Source organism: Passer domesticus, chromosome Z (assembly GCF_036417665.1).
Source record: "Passer domesticus isolate bPasDom1 chromosome Z, bPasDom1.hap1, whole genome shotgun sequence".
Classification (NCBI taxonomy): Eukaryota; Metazoa; Chordata; class Aves; order Passeriformes; family Passeridae; genus Passer; species Passer domesticus.
Genome location: NC_087512.1, coordinates 79,444,033 through 79,462,799, shown reverse-complemented (window position 1 = coordinate 79,462,799; position 18,767 = coordinate 79,444,033). Strand labels below are relative to the sequence as shown.

The 18,767-nt window shown below is 37.6% G+C and overlaps 1 protein-coding gene across 3 annotated transcripts in view; it reads left to right on the top strand.

Annotated features, from left to right (window-relative positions):
• Positions 1-18,767, top strand: part of FBN2 (fibrillin 2) — a 119,102-nt gene that overhangs the window by 1,610 nt on the left and 98,725 nt on the right. For all 3 annotated transcript variants that reach the window (XM_064405078.1, XM_064405079.1, XM_064405080.1), the window contains exons 3-5: positions 3,397-3,495; positions 3,984-4,079; positions 6,349-6,444. In XM_064405078.1, coding sequence (XP_064261148.1) covers positions 3,397-3,495; positions 3,984-4,079; positions 6,349-6,444 — 291 coding nt within the window. The remainder of the gene's footprint in view (positions 1-3,396; positions 3,496-3,983; positions 4,080-6,348; positions 6,445-18,767) is intronic.

Genomic DNA, 18,767 nt, shown 5'->3' with positions numbered 1-18,767 from the left:
TTCAGTTCTGTGTTTCACATTATTTTGAGAAATAAGGAAAGGGAAAGAAGTCCAAGATGGATTTACAGCTCCATATTCCTTGTAACTGAAGGGCTGTCCAGTGACCTTGGTATGTTCATAAGAGACATGTCTCCACCTAGTTTTTAAAGAAAACCGGTGACAACGAAGGAAAAAGGAAAAAAAACCCCAGACTTTTGTCAAATCAAATACTGAACTGTAGTAACAGGGGGAAAAAAAAGCCAAAAGGTCTCGATATAAGCAAATCAGATCCTGAAGTTCTTTGAAACTTGGAATTACAATCAAATAGAAGGCTTCTTTACATCTGTGGTGCTTGCTCTCTTGTCATTTTTAGTTGTGTGTTGATGGCAGTCAGGCATGTAGAGTGGCTACTGGCTGGTCATGTAGATACTGTGCTGACATGTGATTTTTGACATACATGGCATGGCAAAAAAGAAAAAGGTTGTGTGTGAGGGGAATGTGCTCAGTACTCTGGTGGGATGATGTCTTTGGGGATGTTTACCATGAAATAGAGAATGAAGTTGAAATTTCTCTGTGTTAGGTAGCAGCTGATAGTAGACAATGCTTCCTTCAGACCTTAAATTTTTAATCTGTTGCCATTTAATCTAGCCTGTCACTGTCTGTTTTGTTCATAAGTATGCTCAACTTCAGAATTCATGTTCAAGAACGTACTGCTCTTCATGGAGATCTTTGTAATTCTCCATCTGATGAACTGCAGGCATGCAGGGTGAAACTGGGCAAGGGAAGGGTGATAAGCCAAGGTCTGCCCAACTTTTGAGCTTTGGTGGCTTTTTTTATGGTTCCAGGCCTCCCTCACCTGTTCACATCTATTGGTTTTACATGGTTAAACTTGACTGGCTAATATTGGGGATAACTGTGCCATGTAACACTTATTTTCACCTCAAGCTGACCCAGAATTTCCCAGCGAAGGATAATGGTGCCATTCAGAGGAAGATCCTTTTATTAATGTTGCTGTGGAATAAAAGGAGCTCCTCAGAGTGTTCTTTTCACATTTACCAACTCTTTCAATGCTGGCTACTTTACTTTAATGTAAAGTAGATATTTTAAGAAGGATTTGGGCTGCCTATTATGCTGTTGATAGGCTTTTCAGATTCAGCTGTGTGCCTGGCTCAAATGTGTTTAGGGGCTTTCAACAATCCTTACAAGATATCCTTTAAATTGTGTCTCAGTGCCTCTTAAAGGCCTTGGTCTCAGGTCTGCCCACATCCCGAATAATCAGATTTATTTTTAATTTATGTGCACAAGGGACATCTTTTAGCTCCTGCCTGCTTACTGCACTCTAATTGCAGTAAGCAATTGAAATGAAAATTGCACTTTCTAACATGTTTATAGGGTGAGTGATTTTGGCAGACCATTGTTGTCTGTGACACTTTTCTGTTTCTGCTTCTGGTGGAGGTTTTAAGTGTACAGATTTCTGTGCTCACATTTAATGTCTGGGGAGATGGTACTCCCTTTAGCTAGAGTTCTTCACCTAGAAAAAGCCTCCTGCACAGGATGCTGGACAAGCTATCAGATTTCTTATTGGAGATGTGCTAATTATAATTGATGCGTATTTTAACTGGTGATTTTAAAGTGATATTTCATGAGGAGACATCTATGAACCAGTGGTAGGTGAAAAAGAAACTATTCTGACCTGACAGTGTTTTAACCTGATGATATGGTGGTGGTTGTTGGTGGTCTGTGGCACATATACGATTAAAAGTGATATTTTATCTGAAAACCAAATTTTGCTCTTTTGTTACACAGAGTAAACTGTTCTGATGAAAGCGTATTTAGGATATGCCTTAAGGTCTAGGGCTTTCAGTTGGCAAAAAAAACTACTCCATAACAGATAATAAATTAACAAATGGACTGAATGTAAACCTTGCTTTATCAAGAGATTGGCCTTGTGGTGTATAAAGATGAACTGAACAGGGATATAAAAAAAAACCCATTTCTGGTGCTGGTCAAGTGATATAAATCCAAGTCCTGTTTCTCACTTTTACTTCTGCTCTTGGAATAGTATTTTAAGTCTGTCCATGGCACATCTCTAATTCCAGTTAAACAGAAAAATCCCACAAACCCTTTGACTTCTCATGCCTTCACATTTGGGACATTATTGTAGCAGAATTTAATGATAAATGCATTTTGCATCTTTTTGATGCCCAGAGAGTGGCAGGCACATGATCTCCTCAAGGTATTTGTTCCATTCCAGTCCTTCAGTGGAGATGTGCTGCCAGATTATTTGGTTCTCTCAAAACTCTAGGCCTGTTTACAAAGAAATTGTGGTTCCTGGGTTTGTTTTGTTGTGGTTTTTTTTTTTTTTTTTTTGTTTGTTTGTTTGGTTTTTTTGTTTGTTTGTTTTTGGGGTTTTTTTTTGTTTTTTGCATTTTTTGTGGTGGTGTTTGTTTTTGAGGATTTTTTGCTTTGCACTTGTTTTTTTTTTTGAGAATTTTTTGCTATACAAGTCGTCTTGCACAATACATGTCTTTTTGAAGTCCTCTGTTGTGCTACAGTGACTCTTGACTGCTTCAGGCTCTCTTTTGATTTATTTGCTACTTGAGCAGATGAATTTCCTGTATTAATTTGGATCTGCTTTAGAATAATTTAGACTTTTATCTCTTTTTTTTGTGGTTCTGTCACTCCTTCCTTCATTGGAGGTGTGCTGGATGGTGAGTGAGAAGGGAGGGCAGGACTTTGGGTCATCAGTGGGATGGCAGAAGGTCAGGCATGTGACCCACAGATGTGGGGTAGACAGGTGGCTTTCCTGGGGTTTTTGTGGTTAGTTTTAAAATAAAAGTGTGGGAGCTACCTGAGTACAGGAAACTCTGTTTAGGGAAAAGCCACAAAAACTGTGAAGTCCAGCATTTGCACATTGGCTTCCCACAAAACTGCTTTGGGCAAAGGGCAGATAATCTTAGGAACAGGAAAAAAAAAGACCCTAAAATGCCTTTAAATTGGTGATTATAAGAGTGAAGCCCATAGCATAAATTGGCATTGTTTGTATTCCTTCTAATCTTGGATTCTTGGTAATGTTTTCTCACAGGTCTTGTGGTCTAAAAGATGTGTTTTTAATGATTTTACATTCCTTGAATAATTGGCTAATATTCTGACTGGGGAAAGACTTGATTACCTTGTTTCAGTGGTCAGGTCAGTGTTTGAATATCCCTGATTTAATTCTGATTGTCGTCACGTTTGTCAAGAGATACTAATTATGCCAAAATTCAGTTCACTTTATTTAACTTAAAATTACTTTTGCATGTGTAATAGCTGTCCCAATGGAGTGAGTTTTAGAGCGTTGTTGTTTTTTTAGTCCTGCAAGTTTAAGCCTCAGGTTGGTGTTGATCCCTGTCGCTCTCTTTCTGTGTTCTTCCTCAGCAATTTGCAGAAATAGCTGTGGTGATGGATTTTGTTCCCGTCCCAACATGTGCACTTGTGCCAGTGGGCAGATATCACCCACATGTGGATCAAGACCTGGTAAGGACTTTTTGTTTTCATTAGAGATATCACTGAAAGTCATTCTCTTCCAGTTTCAGTGACAAAAATGCCAACTTCCTTAAAAATAACTTCTCATTACTGCATATGCAAATGTAAATTATGCTTAGGTAAGACACCTCAAGTTCTTCATCAGGTTTGTTATTCCACACGTGCCTGTTTGTTCTGTGTGACACATTTAAATAAAATATGCTTAAAGAGAGAAGGAAGTTTACAAATGAATGTGTGTGGTATTCACATTTTCACTGAGTCCATTTTGGTAAGAAATTAAGATTGTACAGCTTCCAGTGCAATTAAAAGTTCTGACTTGCAGCATAATCGAGGAAAACTCGAGAAAACCTCTCCATGAGTATACACCTAAAATACGTAGCATAGATGGTACGAAGCCCATCATTCAGGTCCCATTTCACAGGCTGTGAAAGGCCATTCCTTTGTGGTGTTTTTGGCTGATTTTGGGTGTCTCTCTGCAGCACAGCAGTGCAGCATCAGCTGCAGGAACGGCGGGTCGTGCGTGGACGAGCGGTGCCAGTGCCAGAAGGGCTTCTCTGGTGCCCACTGTGAGCAGCGTAAGTCACAGCCAGTTTGCTTGAAGTGCAGTGAAACACCTGAAAGAATTGCTCCTTTTGGGGTGTGGTGTTTAGCTGGCAGTCATTTCCCTAGAGCACACAAAAGTCAGTGCTTTTGTGTTCTCTAAAATTCAGGTTACAGGCTGGAATCACTGAGCGGTTTTGGGAAACCCTCGGGGAGCAACATCACTGTGCATCCCCCTCTTCATACCAGATGCTCACTAGTTTTTCATTATCTCTCAACAAAGTTTTCTCTGCCTCAGAACAATAGTCTCACTGCTGGGTTGAAGAATGTTCTTCTGTTTTCTACTTAGTCTCAGGTTAAAAGAATTAAATACAGTTCAAGCTATTGCATCCCCTTTTGGGTTGGCAGACAAACTAGAAAGTGAATTATTTGCTCAGCTTTACCTATAACAGCACAGTGTTTACAAGCTGCAGCAATTTAGCAAACAATAAAAGTCCTTAAGAGCTGCAGGGATGGAGAAAGAGTCAAAGTGTATTCTGAGGCTGACTGCTAATTAAGAGAGAAATTAATTGTGTAAAGCAGTCTGAAAGAACTAGAGACAGAGGGCAGCTCTGCAAAAAACAGACTGGCTTAATATTGTGGAAGATAATTTTTTTTGCCCTAGTCATTTTTATAAATGCTGAAGAACAATCTTTTTCCTGCTTTGACTGGATAAAACTCTCTGAAATTTTAGGAAATAGTTATAATCCTGACCTGTGACCCCAGTGAAATTTTGTATGCAGGGTTGCTGGTCCCTTCCTGCTTTGTTAGAATACATTAAAATATATTGTTAATATATTTAACACCTGAATGCTCTCAGACAAGGTTAATTTCCATTGAATAAATGAAAAGATGATAGAATTTTCAAGTGGTGACCCTGAAGCAATCCAGAAAATCTGAACAAACTCTGGAGATTGGTTTCACTGTATCATGTAGTTAAAATCTCAAGCAGGATTATGAATATGTGTCTTCTAGGCAGTCTTACAAATGTAGATATGTTTTTATTTCTATTTAGAGAAATTTAATTGTGTATAGTCAAGTAAATTGTCTTGCTGAAGTTTTGTCCATTAATTCAGTAATGTAACACATGCAACAAAATACCTTCATTTTATGTGTGCATTCACAGGAAGAGGTAGTTCTGTTTGGTGGTTCTTGGTAAGAAGTAAGGCTTTATTTCCACACAAAGTATATTTTGTGCTCTCCACTATGATGCAGGAGTAATGTGTACCTTTTTTCAGTTTGAAATTATTGCCTTCTCTAGGTTTCTGGGGTTTTTTTGCCCTGGATACTCAAATGTGTAACAAACACCACATCCAAACTGAGGACACACGTTTAGGAAGGCAGCCTAATGACTTTGAGACCAAAAATTTAAAGTTTAAAACATTTTGTGACTGTCCTTAAGCTGAAATGTTTTGATTTGGAACACATTTGGACAATTTTGAAGGCATGACCTGAAGCAGTGAGTCAGAAAGTAGCTAAAATGAGTTAGTTAAGGCAGTATTTTAATGGTGTTTTTCAGCCTCTCTGAAGAGCTGTCTTTTGAACTGAGAAAATTCTGTGGTCTGGCAGAAAGCTTTGTTCTTGGTTCAGACCATTGGTGAAGAGTATGAGTGGGTGCTCATGACAGTGAAATATCTTTTAAATTTAAATATACTGTGAATTTATGACCCTTTCAACCCACCCTGCTTCCTCCCTGACCACAAAAATTTTATTTTTTGTCAGGATGTTTTAAGAAACACAGTTTTTCAGTTAAAAAATGACGAGTTACAGATGATGAAGGTAATCCTTTACCTTTGCTTCTAAACATCACTCCTCTTTCCAGCAGCATCAGCTGTGAGAGATGATTATCTCTCTCTTGGACTCCTTTCTCTTCTCAAAAGGTTTGTTGCTGTTGTGACTCAACAACGCAATATGCCCAAAAATAGTTGAGGTTTGACAGAGAGGTAACTTCACTGAGGGATAGTAAGTTCTTACATAATTCTTATCAGTGTCTAGACCTGCACAGCTGATTAGAACACACTGAAGTTGAACACATGCTGTTAATCTGTGCTGAGCAGCTGTTTGCAGTTGAAATCAGCAGGTGCTGATGGAATTTGGTTTGCACAGTCATTGCTGGTGGAGGTGGCACGAGGGAGATCAGCTCCGTCCTCAGGCCTAGAAAGTGGGAGAAAAATTAGTATTTTGAAAATGATGCAGGTGTTAATCTGTAAATGGCATTGCCATGACATTATTAACCTTTTTGCCTGTTTGTTTGGTTAACTGAAGCTGTCTGTGAGAGTGGCTGCCAGAATGGAGGAAGGTGTGTTGGACCCAATCGCTGCGCTTGTGTCTACGGCTTCACTGGCCCTCAGTGCCAAAGAGGTAAAAGAAATTCAAGGCAGGAAACTGTGATAGTTGTATACAAAAAAAATCTGTGTGTACATGTTTTACGCTGTGTGTTTTCAGCCAGTAAACTTTCAGTAAGCCACTTCTTATTTGTAATTTTAGAAAGTGTCGTTTGTTTTTTTTTTTTTGGTTTTTTTTTTTTGTTAGTTTGGAATACACATTGAAAATTGACACACACAAAGCCTAAATGGAGGAATTTCAGCTCATTTAGGCTGCATATTTTGTTCACATAATAGTTAAAAGATTAGATGTCTTTTGCTCTCTTCTACATGAAATAACAATCCAGAAAAATTGCTGGTGGTGTTGGGATTGTGTGAGTCTAGATAATTGAAGGATCTTTTTTTCTGTATAACACCTCTGTTATAAGAGGAACTTGGGAGGCAATTTGCTCTGGTTAGTTGGGAGGAAGTCAGAGAAGGATTGAAAAAATAACCAATTACCATAATACAGGGATCAGTTCCTAAACCTGGTCTTATTCCAGAATGCATCTCAGAGGTGGCTTCTGAAGGGAGTCCTGTGGAATTCCCTTTTTAAAATTCAGCTGTGAAATGCTCAGAGCTATGGGCATAAATTTGGAGAAATACCTTGCACCTGTTTTTATGTTTTTAAATTTTTTTTAGTGTTTTTTAACTGTGAAATGGAAATAATCTCCATGGAGGTAAAGGAACTAGAAGCCCAAACACTAAAAAAGCAGGAGTTTCTATTTGCTATTCCAGGCTGGTTTGTATACCCACTAGGTACCACAAGAGTGAGAGGAATGTAAAGGATCAGTTTGTTTGTCTCTAGCTTGAGTGCTGTTGTTTTCATTCTTAAAACCTGATTTGCAGTTTTCTGTTTATCCCATTTCCTGTAGTTGCCTCTTCTGAGGGAGGCAGAAGGGCTCAAATCTTAGACAGTTTGGTTAGTGGAGAAATTGAAGTAGTATTTTGTTAAATATTTGTTAATGCTTACAGCTGTTTTGTAGCCATTCAGAGGTAAGTCTGTGCACCTACATATACATATAAATGTATACCTGTCTAAAATAAGAGACTACCAAGTCTTTCTGTTTGGAATGGATTTCCAAGGGATTGGACAAGGTTAGGGTAATTTGCAGTTTGAGCCTTACTTCTGATGGATCTTAGCACTGCAAATTCTGCAGTCTGGGCTGTGTGTCTAAGGTGGATTATACTTCTAGCTGAACTATGGCAGAATTGCAATATTAAATTTTTTTTTTTTTTAATTTAGTTGATTGCATCAGAAATGCTTTTTATTTATTGCCAGACAATTTGGTGAGCTTGCTTTTTATCCTAGATAAAAGAAATCATTCTTAGTTAAGATTTGCTTCTGTTCTCTGACTGTATTCAGGGCTGTGGAATCATATTGATGTATATGACAGACTCCAGCTGTGATGATGGCTCAGAGTTTCTAGTAATGATATTTATACTTCAAATTGTTTGACCTCCAAAGCTTGAAAGGTTCTACTACACGTGGGTGTTGCAGCCTAACTTTTGTGATGTTGAAAGGGTTTAGGTTTGCTTTCTTGCCATTCATTGTGAAATCTTTGGCTGCAGAATTCAAGGCCTTTACAGAAATTTAAACATCAGTGTTTTGGCATCCTTTTCCCCCAGCTCTCCTTGAAAGTCCTAGGTTTTCAATTTTGTGTAGAGTGCTCTTGTTCTGCAAGGGTTCATCTGCCTTATGTGGGTATTTAAAAATTGGGTTATTTCAATTAAAGGTTTGCATGTTATTTCTTGAAATTTGAAATAGTAAGCCAAATTTCCTTCTGTCATTAAAATATAGCATATATAATTGCATATATAACTATCTAATGTATCTCATCTAATACAGCATGCTTTTGCAGCTTTGACAGGGCTAAGTAAAATTTTGCCTAATCTTAGTGTTGTATAGACCTTCTCATATTCAAATAAAGAAGTTACTAATTTATTTTACTATTATTCAGTTAAAGGTGACTCCTATAGTATATCTTGATAATAACTGTGAAAAGTATCTTAGTGCTCATTTTGTTTGTGCTTTACATGAAATGGAGTATGTGGAACTGCTGTGAAAGATGCCTTAAATGCCTGTTCAGTTCAGCAGTAATTTGTAATTTAAGGTTTTAATGCAATAGTTTATGCTTTCCAGTAAATAGCAGAATGCAGTGATTTCTTCATCTGTGGATTGCCATAGTTGCCTGTCATATTTTACAGCAAGAAGTGGTTTAATTTTAAACTGAATTTAGCAGCACTTCATAACTCTTTGAGTAAAATTTTATAGTTTAAGGATGTGTGAATTTCCCTTGCAAATCACCTCAAAGTTATAAGAGACGTTGTTCTGTAATTTTTATTTACATCATTGTTTTTTAAACACATGCTTTTTATGGTTCTGTAAATTAAGTTCTTTAAAATTAGGCATTTTCTTCCTAATACAGAACATGTGTGTGTTTCCTTCAGCTTGGCCTCCCAGCCTAAGCTGCAGATAAAATGTGGTTGGTTTTTCAGCTATCTGGGCTCTGAGCAGACTAATTTCCTGGCTGGAGACAGGAGGCTGAGCAGTAACTGATGGCATGATCAGAGCATTTCACTTGAGGCTTTCTGCTGGGTTAAAAAGAGACAAAAACCTGTTTGGGAGTTCCTGCCTTTTCTGATATGTACACTGACCTCTTACATTTCCTGTCAGATCTGGTCAGCTGCTTGTCTTTGGTTTGTAAGCACAAAAGATCCAAGTTTTTTGTGTGGTGTCTTAAAGGGGAAAAAAAAAAATAAAAAGATGTTAAAATTTATATAGTTGAGTTTTCCCAGTGAAAATAATGGAAAAAAGAAAGAGCAACAGAATAGAGGCCAAATTCTCAGTTGTACATATAAGGACAATTTTTTTTCCTAGCGTGACCAATTCCTTTGGTTTCTCAACAGTGTAAATGATATCTGTGTCACTGCTCATGGTCTGGGCATTTTTTAAAATTGGTAATCTTCAGAGATGTGAAGACGTGGAAAAGCAAGGTTTTCTTCCTGTTTATCATGGGATAAGGGGAAGAAGTAGTGGGAAAGGCAAATCTTGTCACTGATGTACCTTTTCTTTCATCCCACGTAGAGGGAGGAAGTTCTGATTTACTCTGTTAATTGGCTCATAATTGGAAGTAAATATGTTTAGAATGAGTAGGCATGTGTAGCTTGGGAAAAGCATTCTTTTGAGGAGGGAAGAGAATTTCAGATGAAGTTATCAAGCTTTGACAGGTAAGAAATGGGGCAAAATGAGGAAGTACAGTATTTGAATGGCAGCTTTCCAGTAGCTAAAGGGGGCCTAAAACAGATCTGGAGAGGGATTTCGTACAAGGGTGGGTTGGGTTAGGACAAGGGTGATGGCTTTAAACTGCCAGAGGGCTGGGTTAGATGGGATATTGGGAATCAGGAATTGCTCCCTGGCAGGGTGGGCAGGCCCTGGCCCAGCTGGGGCTGCCCCTGGATCCCTGGCAGTGCCCAGGGGAAGGTGTCCCTGCCATGGCTGGGGGTGGAACAAAGTGATGTTTAAGGCCCTTTGTGACCCAAACCATTCCGGGAGACTAAAATTCTATTACTATAACTTGAGATTAAAATGTTTTTCTTCAAGCTGGGCAGCGGATGGAAAGGCTTATCAACTGCACGGAGAAACGAGTAGGGCAAAGCAAAAAGCATCCTCATTTAAAGTGGTGTTAGTGTGTAGTAACTGAGGCAAAAGACTAAGGAATAATACAGAACTGAAGTGGACACACACTGGAGCAACTGATGGGCGCAGGGGTTGTAGAGATGTTTGTGGATAATACACATGTTTAAAATTAAGCTAGCATAGGAAACTGACAGATTTGTATAGGAGTCAATACTTCTCAAACACAATTCTGATTGTAAAGAATAAATACAATATATGTTTAGTCTGTAGTGTTGCTGAAGATGCTTGTGTGTGCTTAAGTGACAGTGATCAGGTCTAAATGAAGCAACAGAAAATGTAATTCCTTAAGAAACAACTTCTGACAAGTATTTAGAAGACCTCTTAACTTCACACAGCTTTTCCTATCTGTTGATGCTAGCAGTACCATGAGGTCCTTAACAGCAAAAATGTTTTTTGATCAGCAAGCTCTTCTCTTTTTGTGGGAGTCTTGGGAAGATAGCTTTTTAATTTTGCTGTGGGGTTGTTGGTGTTTTTTCCCTTTTATTAATGGCTGCTATCATCCTGAGCCAGAGTCAAGGTTTTTTATGGTTTTCCTGCTTCTTTTCTTTCAGTGTTCTGTAAATGAAAGACTGACCTGCTAAACATCAGTTTAATTAATCTTCAGTCCAATTTTCAGCCTTTGGGAAGTGGAGCATGTGGTCTTGGATTATTTTTTGCAGGTTCATAAAGAAGTTGTGCAAGGCCTATTGAGTGCAGGAACAAGGAATTAGTTTCCTGTAGCATGCTAAAAACTACATGGCTCAGTTCACAGGGGATGTTCCTGGTCACTGAGGGAAATACAAGTGTTAAATGATCAACTTGAAGCCTAATTTAGCTAAAATAAATCAAGTTATGGTTCATAAAATTAGCTAAAAATAAGTCAGAAGTAGTTTCAAACTATGTAATGTGAATCTTCTTAAGATTTGCAGCTTTCACCATTCTTGTATACTTTTATCTCTTTAATTTTTTTAGAGAAAGCATTTCTGTCAGCTTTTTCAATGCTTAGCTGAAGGCTGATTGATTGCAAGCAAAATGCTGCAATGGTCATGTTTTTTATACCAAAAGAAGCTTCAGTTTAGACTACAAAAAAAAAAGAAAAAAGCATGCTTGTATTCCTGTTGGAAATATTAGAGATAAGAATTGCAAATACCTGCAGCAGTAAGAGGCAAAACTTCATCTGACAGGTAAGTACCTGAGTCAGGACATACAATAAAACATGTCTGTGTTGGAAGAATCTGTTAGATATTTTGGAGGGGTTTTTTTGAGGCTAGATGTTCTGTCAGGTGTTAATAACACACACATTTAAGTGCAGTCCCTGCTCAGCAAGCTCCTTTTTTTTGCTGCAGGTTCTGGCCTGTAGATACTGGCCCACACCATCCCCTGAGGGATTGCAGCAGGGCAGATTCAAAAATCTGCTTTCCTGCTCTCAGATGTCAATGCCTAGTGGTGTTACAGGGCTCTGGCACTGCATTCCCTGCTTTTGTTGTCCATCATTATCCCCAAAAACAAGGTTTTCAAAGGCAAATATCCAGAAGAAGCTGCAGAGTGTGTGTTTACTTGTTGTTAGCTGGCATTGGAAAATTTCTCCCTTCTAGGTCTGCAGAAGATACAACATTTAGCAATTTTAAAAATGGGTAATGGTGATTGCAGTAGTGATTGCAGTCAGTGTCCCTCCCTTACTCCCTTCTTTTCATTTTTAATTAAATCCCAGTATTTGAATGATTCCTTGTTTGGCACCAGCAAAAGAAAAAAGGTAAAAACCCTTAAATGCAGACATGTTGCTGCTTTTGAAGTACTTGAAATCTTCAAAACTTCTCAGTTTGTTCAAGAACAGGACAGGCAAGTGACAAAGTGTGATACAAGTAGGGTTGTTGCACTTTGTATTGGAATTAAAAGCAGAGGTTTTGTGCCTTTAAAGTAGGTCTCCAAAAGTGAAATTAAAATGTAGGTTTGAATCACCTCTTCCAAGGGTTTTCACCAGAGTGCAGCAGCTCAGGCACAGGGAAAGTTTCATTGGTTTAAATAATTTAAAAGGGAAGCTCTGTAACTGTGCTGCCCTAAGCTTTGAAAAGAAAGAACTACCAGAACTGCTACATCTTATTCTTACAGCCAGTATATATATATTGTCTTCTTACATCTATTTTTTAAAGTCTGCACTTGAAAAGTAGGTTTTTTTTCCTCTTGCCTACAGGAGGATCAGGTCTAGGAGACATAAAATACTGGTTTTTATATGTTAGGTAGGACTTGGACTAGCTTATGCTTTTATCTAAGGATTGTTCACTGAAAAGTGAAACAAGGGTTTGATAATACAGAGCAATGAAGCAAAATCATGAGTGAGAAAAACATGTTGCAGAGGAGAGGGAAGATGATGCCTTTGAAAAATGCTATCTGGTCTTATCTTTTCCCTTCCTAAGTGAAAATTTTGCTCTTGATCAGATGTACTGAAACATCACCTTCTTTTTTTTAATTACTTGGGGAGAGAGGAAATACAAGAGCTGAGCAAGGCCATGATGGCTTTGTTAGAGTTTCAAAAGAAAAGATTTCTTCTGAAAGCTAAAAAAATTATTAATTTCAGTAAGCTAATTAATTTCTAAGATAATCTAGGGAAAAAAAAATCTTGATCTGTTCTTAGGATATCTAGGAAGTTAGAGATCAGAAGTTGAGACGCCCACAGGGAGTGTCTTTAACAAAGAAAATGCAAAAATATCTGAAATATTCATGTAAATAGGAAAGCTTTACATCAAATTCAGAAAGTACTAATGCTATATATTGCTTATATAGGCAAAATTGGAAAAAGCAGAAATAATCTGAAGAATATATATATGCACTTCCAGTTTGGAGGTACTGCAAAGAGGAAGAAATAATCAAAATTTTCACTTTTTATTGTAAAGTGTGTTAGAATAAGTTAGACAAGTTTCCTCTTTAAGTTTACAGGTATGGTGTAGAGGAGGTTTGAGAGATTATCTGGGAAACTCAGGAGCCTTGGAAGTTGATTTGGTAATTTTTTGTAATGGTTATGAATGTCTGAAATTGTTTTTTTTTACCTTGGTTATATGTTCTGTGTATACAAAAGTTCCTGTTAGATCTGAGAGTGAAAGAAGGGTTTTGGATATTTCTTTGAATATTGCAGTGGTGGAGCAAGAAATAGGAGAGGGAAAGTACATGTTATTCAGTAACACATGCACAGTTGTTTGTGAAACTCTGAGTGAAAAATAAGAAATAGGAAGAGTATTCACCTTAGGCTTATTTTGATTAATAAGAAAGGATTTTGATAAAACTGTCTCAGTGTTGAGCCATGAGGATGAGTGTGGAGAACCCAAAACTGTGTGTGGTTTTGGTTGAAGGTTAGATAGATGCCAGGTATTTAGAAGGAATTTTCTTTTCTGTGTTTTCTCTTTGTTCTTTGCACACCCTGATATTTTCCATTATGTCTATTGTGCTTCGAGCTCCCTTACAGTGAATTAAATGTTAAGGCTTAAAATTCTGTAAATTGGATCTGCTTTAAATTTTCAACCATATCTGTATTCATAAGCATTAAGTATGCAGTATCTTAAAAGCTGTAGTTGCTATAATAAAATATGTGTGGAAAAGAGTAATCCAGGTATTATTAGGAGTAGTTTACTGAAGCCAGTCAAGAGCACATTGCATCCATGTTTGCAAAATCATGGAGTAAGTAAACTGGTTTATTCCACTTCAGACTAATAATTTGCTGTATGAGAAACAGGATTAAATTATTTCTGTATTGAGAGGATATATAAATTATCTTCTTTCCTATATTTTGGTCGTGAAAAGATTCTCAGCTTTGTAAGGTCTCCCTGAAAATCTTGTATGAGCCCAAGAGGTAAATTTCTAAAGGTCTTTGGTTTTGGTGAACACACCCAAAATATCTGAAGAACAGAAACTGTGTTTCTGCCTCTGTACAGACAGAACTCCAGTAAATAGAAGCAGGCTGGGTTTTTTAGCTTATTATGAACGCAAATTATCACAGCAGTCTAGACAGTCATCTGAGGAAATGTTTCTTGCCATTTAAATAGACATATATATTTATTTTATTTTTTTTTCCTAAGGGTAATGTGTGAAACAGTTATTTTTCCTACTTAGGTTAATAATTAAGGAGATTGTTTTCAGCTCCAGTGTCTGTGGTTTTATTAGGGTTTCTGGTCTGCTGAGAATGCCTTGTGCCTTTTTCCATGCCTTTATAATTTACGCAGGGGTTGGTTATGAAATATTTTCCCTCCTCATTTTGTGAGCATGGGTGCATTCTGAAAGCCTTGGCTTTTGCTTTGGGGAATGACCCTGAACTCCAGAGTGGGAGGGTGGAGTGTGCCCTTTCTCAGCAATACTCTTAAAAGGGTGTCCTGTCTTAAAATTTTTAAGTCTTCCTCTTGAGTGATTCTGGGGTTCTGTTCCTTTGAGGTTGAGCTGAGTAGCACTGACTTCATGGAGCAGGGAACCAAAAGCCTGTGGACAGTGTAATTCAAATTTCCATCTTATGGTCAAGGAAGGTAGCATATTTTTCACACACAAAGTAAGGTATTGACTTCTTAATTCCTGGGATGTGAAAGAATTAATCAAGAGTTTAATGTGCATCTACCTGGCTTACCAGTATCCAAGTTTTGATGAGTAAGAAAGAAGAAACGTGAAAGGGAAGGAGAAGCAAATCGCATGAAGGAGTTCCTTCAGTGCTTTAGATACTGTAAAGCAGAGATGTACAAACATCATATTAGGGTAGTTGGTATAAACTGCTACATCTTGCAAAATACCAAAAAATATTATTTTGCTCTTTTGTCTCTTGCCCAGGGGTGATTCAGGCTGTAACTTCTGCAGTGATTGATGATTTGTATTCCATTGTGTGTCAGACTGTGTGCTAAGTGTTGGGATTTCATTAGTCCCACCTCAGGCTATCTTTATATAATAGCAAACATAAGGAAATATACACAATTACAAGGAGCTCCAACCAAACCAAAACTGGACATCTTGCTGGAACCAAAATTCAGGAATGCTGTCTCCCAGCTTTTACTCTGTGCTTGAAATTTTCTGTCAGTCAGCGTGTGATACTTCAGTGGAAACGTTTTGTTCCAAGAAGTTTTTAAGGAAATACTTGAACTCTGGAAGCTGTTGAATTCCATAAATGACAAAAGTGAAGTATTTCCCTGTTTCTTTATTTCTGTGCCTTTTGTTTTGTGTGTGTGTGTACTTTTCAAAATATTTTGTGTCCTGAAGTATTTAGGAGCATTTTCTTCAATGTTCAGATCAATTAGACAAAATTGCATTTTATTTCAGAAATATTGTTGTTTATCTGCTACTTTGCCATTTCCCCCCTACACGTGCTGAGGAGAGCAAGAACAAATTACATTTTAATTCATCAGAGTATTAAGATATGCAGTTATTAGTACACTTAGACTTCATCTGCTTAAATCTATCATAATACCAATTATATAAAAATGTCTGTGTGAACCATGGAGTTCTTGCTTTTGGAAAAGAGCAGCTGCTGCTGTTCCAGCCAGAGGAAAATGAGAATATGCTTAGAATGGACGTGACAGAAATACTAGTGGAACCTGGAATTTTGCTAAAAGCTGCTAAGCTCACACAGATTCCTGCACTGAACCTGTGTCTTCTCCTCCTGTCATTTACAGCTGCCCTCCAGTTCCTTTCCAGCTGTCAAGTGTGTGTTGTTAGGATTACCCAGCCAGTCACAGGAGTTTGTGTGATGGGAAGTTTTGCATCACAGGAGCTGGTCAGAAAAGGTCATGTGGGACCACTAGAACAGTAATAAAATTTCAGCCTGAAAATGAAAGCTGTCAGCTGTATAAAAACATCCAAACCTTCATGATGGGTTTAACATCAGTGTTCAAAACCATTTTCCACTAAGCTGCTCTTCTTCTCTATTACATATGAGAAAAAACATTGTAGACCACTTCAGGTAGTGACTAAAGAACCTGCTGGGGATGTGTCCCAGCTTCCAGTTAGCAGCAATTTTAAATGTTTGAAAGACTCTTGTGATCATTATTTGTGTCAGCAATAAACGTGATGCTATTAGATACTTAACACACAAGTTTCTTAGAAAAAGTAAAGAAAAGGAGGCTTTGATTTTACTATTCAGGTTTGTAAGAATTCCTCAGTCTAAATAGCAGTGCTGCCCACAGATTATTTTTTCCAAGAAAATTAATAGCATTGCCAACTGCCTTTCATATTCCAGGAGACTCATTGTTCATTTCCAGCCAGCAGTCTTTTTTACCATGACTTTTTGGATGACACCTTTGAAAAAAATGCTTTTGATTTATGTCAAGTACCATTAATCTACCTTCTTGTTACCTGTGAAATGTCCCTTATTGTGTACTCCGTGCTGGCAGCTAAGCATTTACTGCAAAAAAGCCCCCCAAATTTCCATATAAAGTTGATCAAAACATTAAAGGAAGATAAATTTTAGGTAATATTTAATAAACATACGCACTTTAAAATGTTTAAATAGCTTTTTGCATTACTGTGACTTATGATCTGCAGATGTTGGATTTGAGTAAGAATAATGATATTTACATATGCATAAATTTCAGATTTGTGCTCTGAACCCAAGGACAGTTGTGAGTATTGCCAACACTTTTATACTCACACTCACATGAAAAGTTTGTCAAGGAAAGACCTGATCTCCCTTACTTTGGAAGGTTTTGGCAAAACTGTCATTTATCCAGAATCAGTGGGAGAACTGGGAATGCCTTGCTTCTCCAGTCCTGATGGTCCCGTGGTAGGAATCCATGGAATACCATGGAATTTCCCCTTGCAGGAAGATGAAGTTTGACTGCACTTTGATTTATCAGAACATGAAGATTTCACGTTGCAAAGGGGAAAATTCCGGGTTCCATTGAAAGATCTCTCCAGTAATCAACCAGCAGGTTCTGCAACGAGCAGCCAGAAAGATTTTTACTAGAGACCTCTGAGTGTTAGCAGAAATGATGGAGAAATTTGCCACCTGTCAGAGTTGTAATAAAGGCAGCTGTATCTCCATCTTGTTTCCTGCTGGAGTAACTTTTCAGCAAGGTGAATTCAACCTCAGGTCTTTGCCAGGTCAGACTTACGTCTCTACCTTTGAAGTTCCCTGACATAGAGTGCAGTCTCTTGGGCTTTCACTCACTGTGCTGATTTTTTCTTTTAGGAGAAAGTTAAATTCCTGGTGATGCTGGCAGCGTTTACTTCTTTCCAGCATTCAGGTCCCATGCATTAAATTGTTAATTTAATAATGCTGATGTATGAAATGGATTTTTGAGATAATAACAATAATAACAACAATAATCTGTTTGCTGTAGTTGAGTCTGCAGGTGAGGTGATGGATGTTGAACTTGATTATTTTCTCATCTATTCCTTAATACTTCCTAAATCTTCCTTTAGGGAAGAGATTCTGTAAAAAGTCCAATGAAAGGCAAATTTGCTTTGTAAGGAAGTCAAACACCTTAATAAAGTATTAGGTCTTGTTCATTAATTGACAGGGGCTGTGAAGGCCTGTCTCAGACACCTTCCTTTACTCACTCCTGATGTGATTAATGATGAACATGCTTAATATTTTCAGTATTTGTTTTAGTAGTAGAAGTATCAATCTTTTAAGTAGCTTCTATAAAAAAATGCTTGTTTCCTGATGCACTGCTTCCTTCTTTAGTTATGGTTGTGGTTTTATTTTTTTAAATAAGAATGATGGAAGATACTTCACTGTTCCTTCCTGCTAAATCTTCCCAGTGCTCACAAACATCAAATACAGTATTTGAGATAATGTGCTTTTCCCTTCTGCAGGCTGGGTGCAGGGGACTGGCGCTGCACCCCTGTTGGATTTCTCACAGAAAATGCATTTTGGCATTGGGAGCTCTCATTTGAAATTTCAGTCTCTGGTTTCCCACAAAAGAAAACTCAGTTTTTAATATTCTTCTGGATAGCTTGCAGTGGACATTACAACATGTGTAGTTACCTTTTCTACTTTTCTTCATGCCTGGCTTTTTGTCTTTCTTTTTATTGCCTAGGAAGAGGTGAAACTTTTAAGGGTGGGAGTTTTGACAAAATTCAGTTAGAAACTGGATCCTTAAACGTGTACCAAAATATTGTAATGTTTTGTCCTCAGTGCAGTGGGTTGTATTTGGGATGTTTAAACACTGTGTTTCAGGTTTTTAGCTAGTGGGTGTTAGACACAGAGGACACGTGGCAGACAGACCATTCCATATCTGTTTACAGCAGGTTTTTTACACCTTCATGGTAATAATTTGGCCAGAGAAACAAGAAGAACAATAAAATAGATTAATACTGAACCAAGACTAGAAATCTCAATGTGGCAACTCCTTGTCTCAGGCCCCTGTGAACTAGATTTCTTAAATTACAGGTAGAATTAGAATTTTGGAAAGGAAGTAATAGGAAAAAATCCAAGAACTGAAATAGTTGAATAGTTCCATTTGAGAATACAAAATATAGAGTTTTATAACAAAATACAAATGTTGCAGCATAGTTAAATACTGAAGTCCATGGTGTGATTTTTTTCTTGATGCCAGGAAAAAAATACTCCTAATTATATTAACATTTTAAGTTTTTGACAAAGGTTGTCTTTTTCAGGTCACTGTGAATATTGAATATAATTTTCTGAAGTTAAAAACCAAAACTGTATAACACAT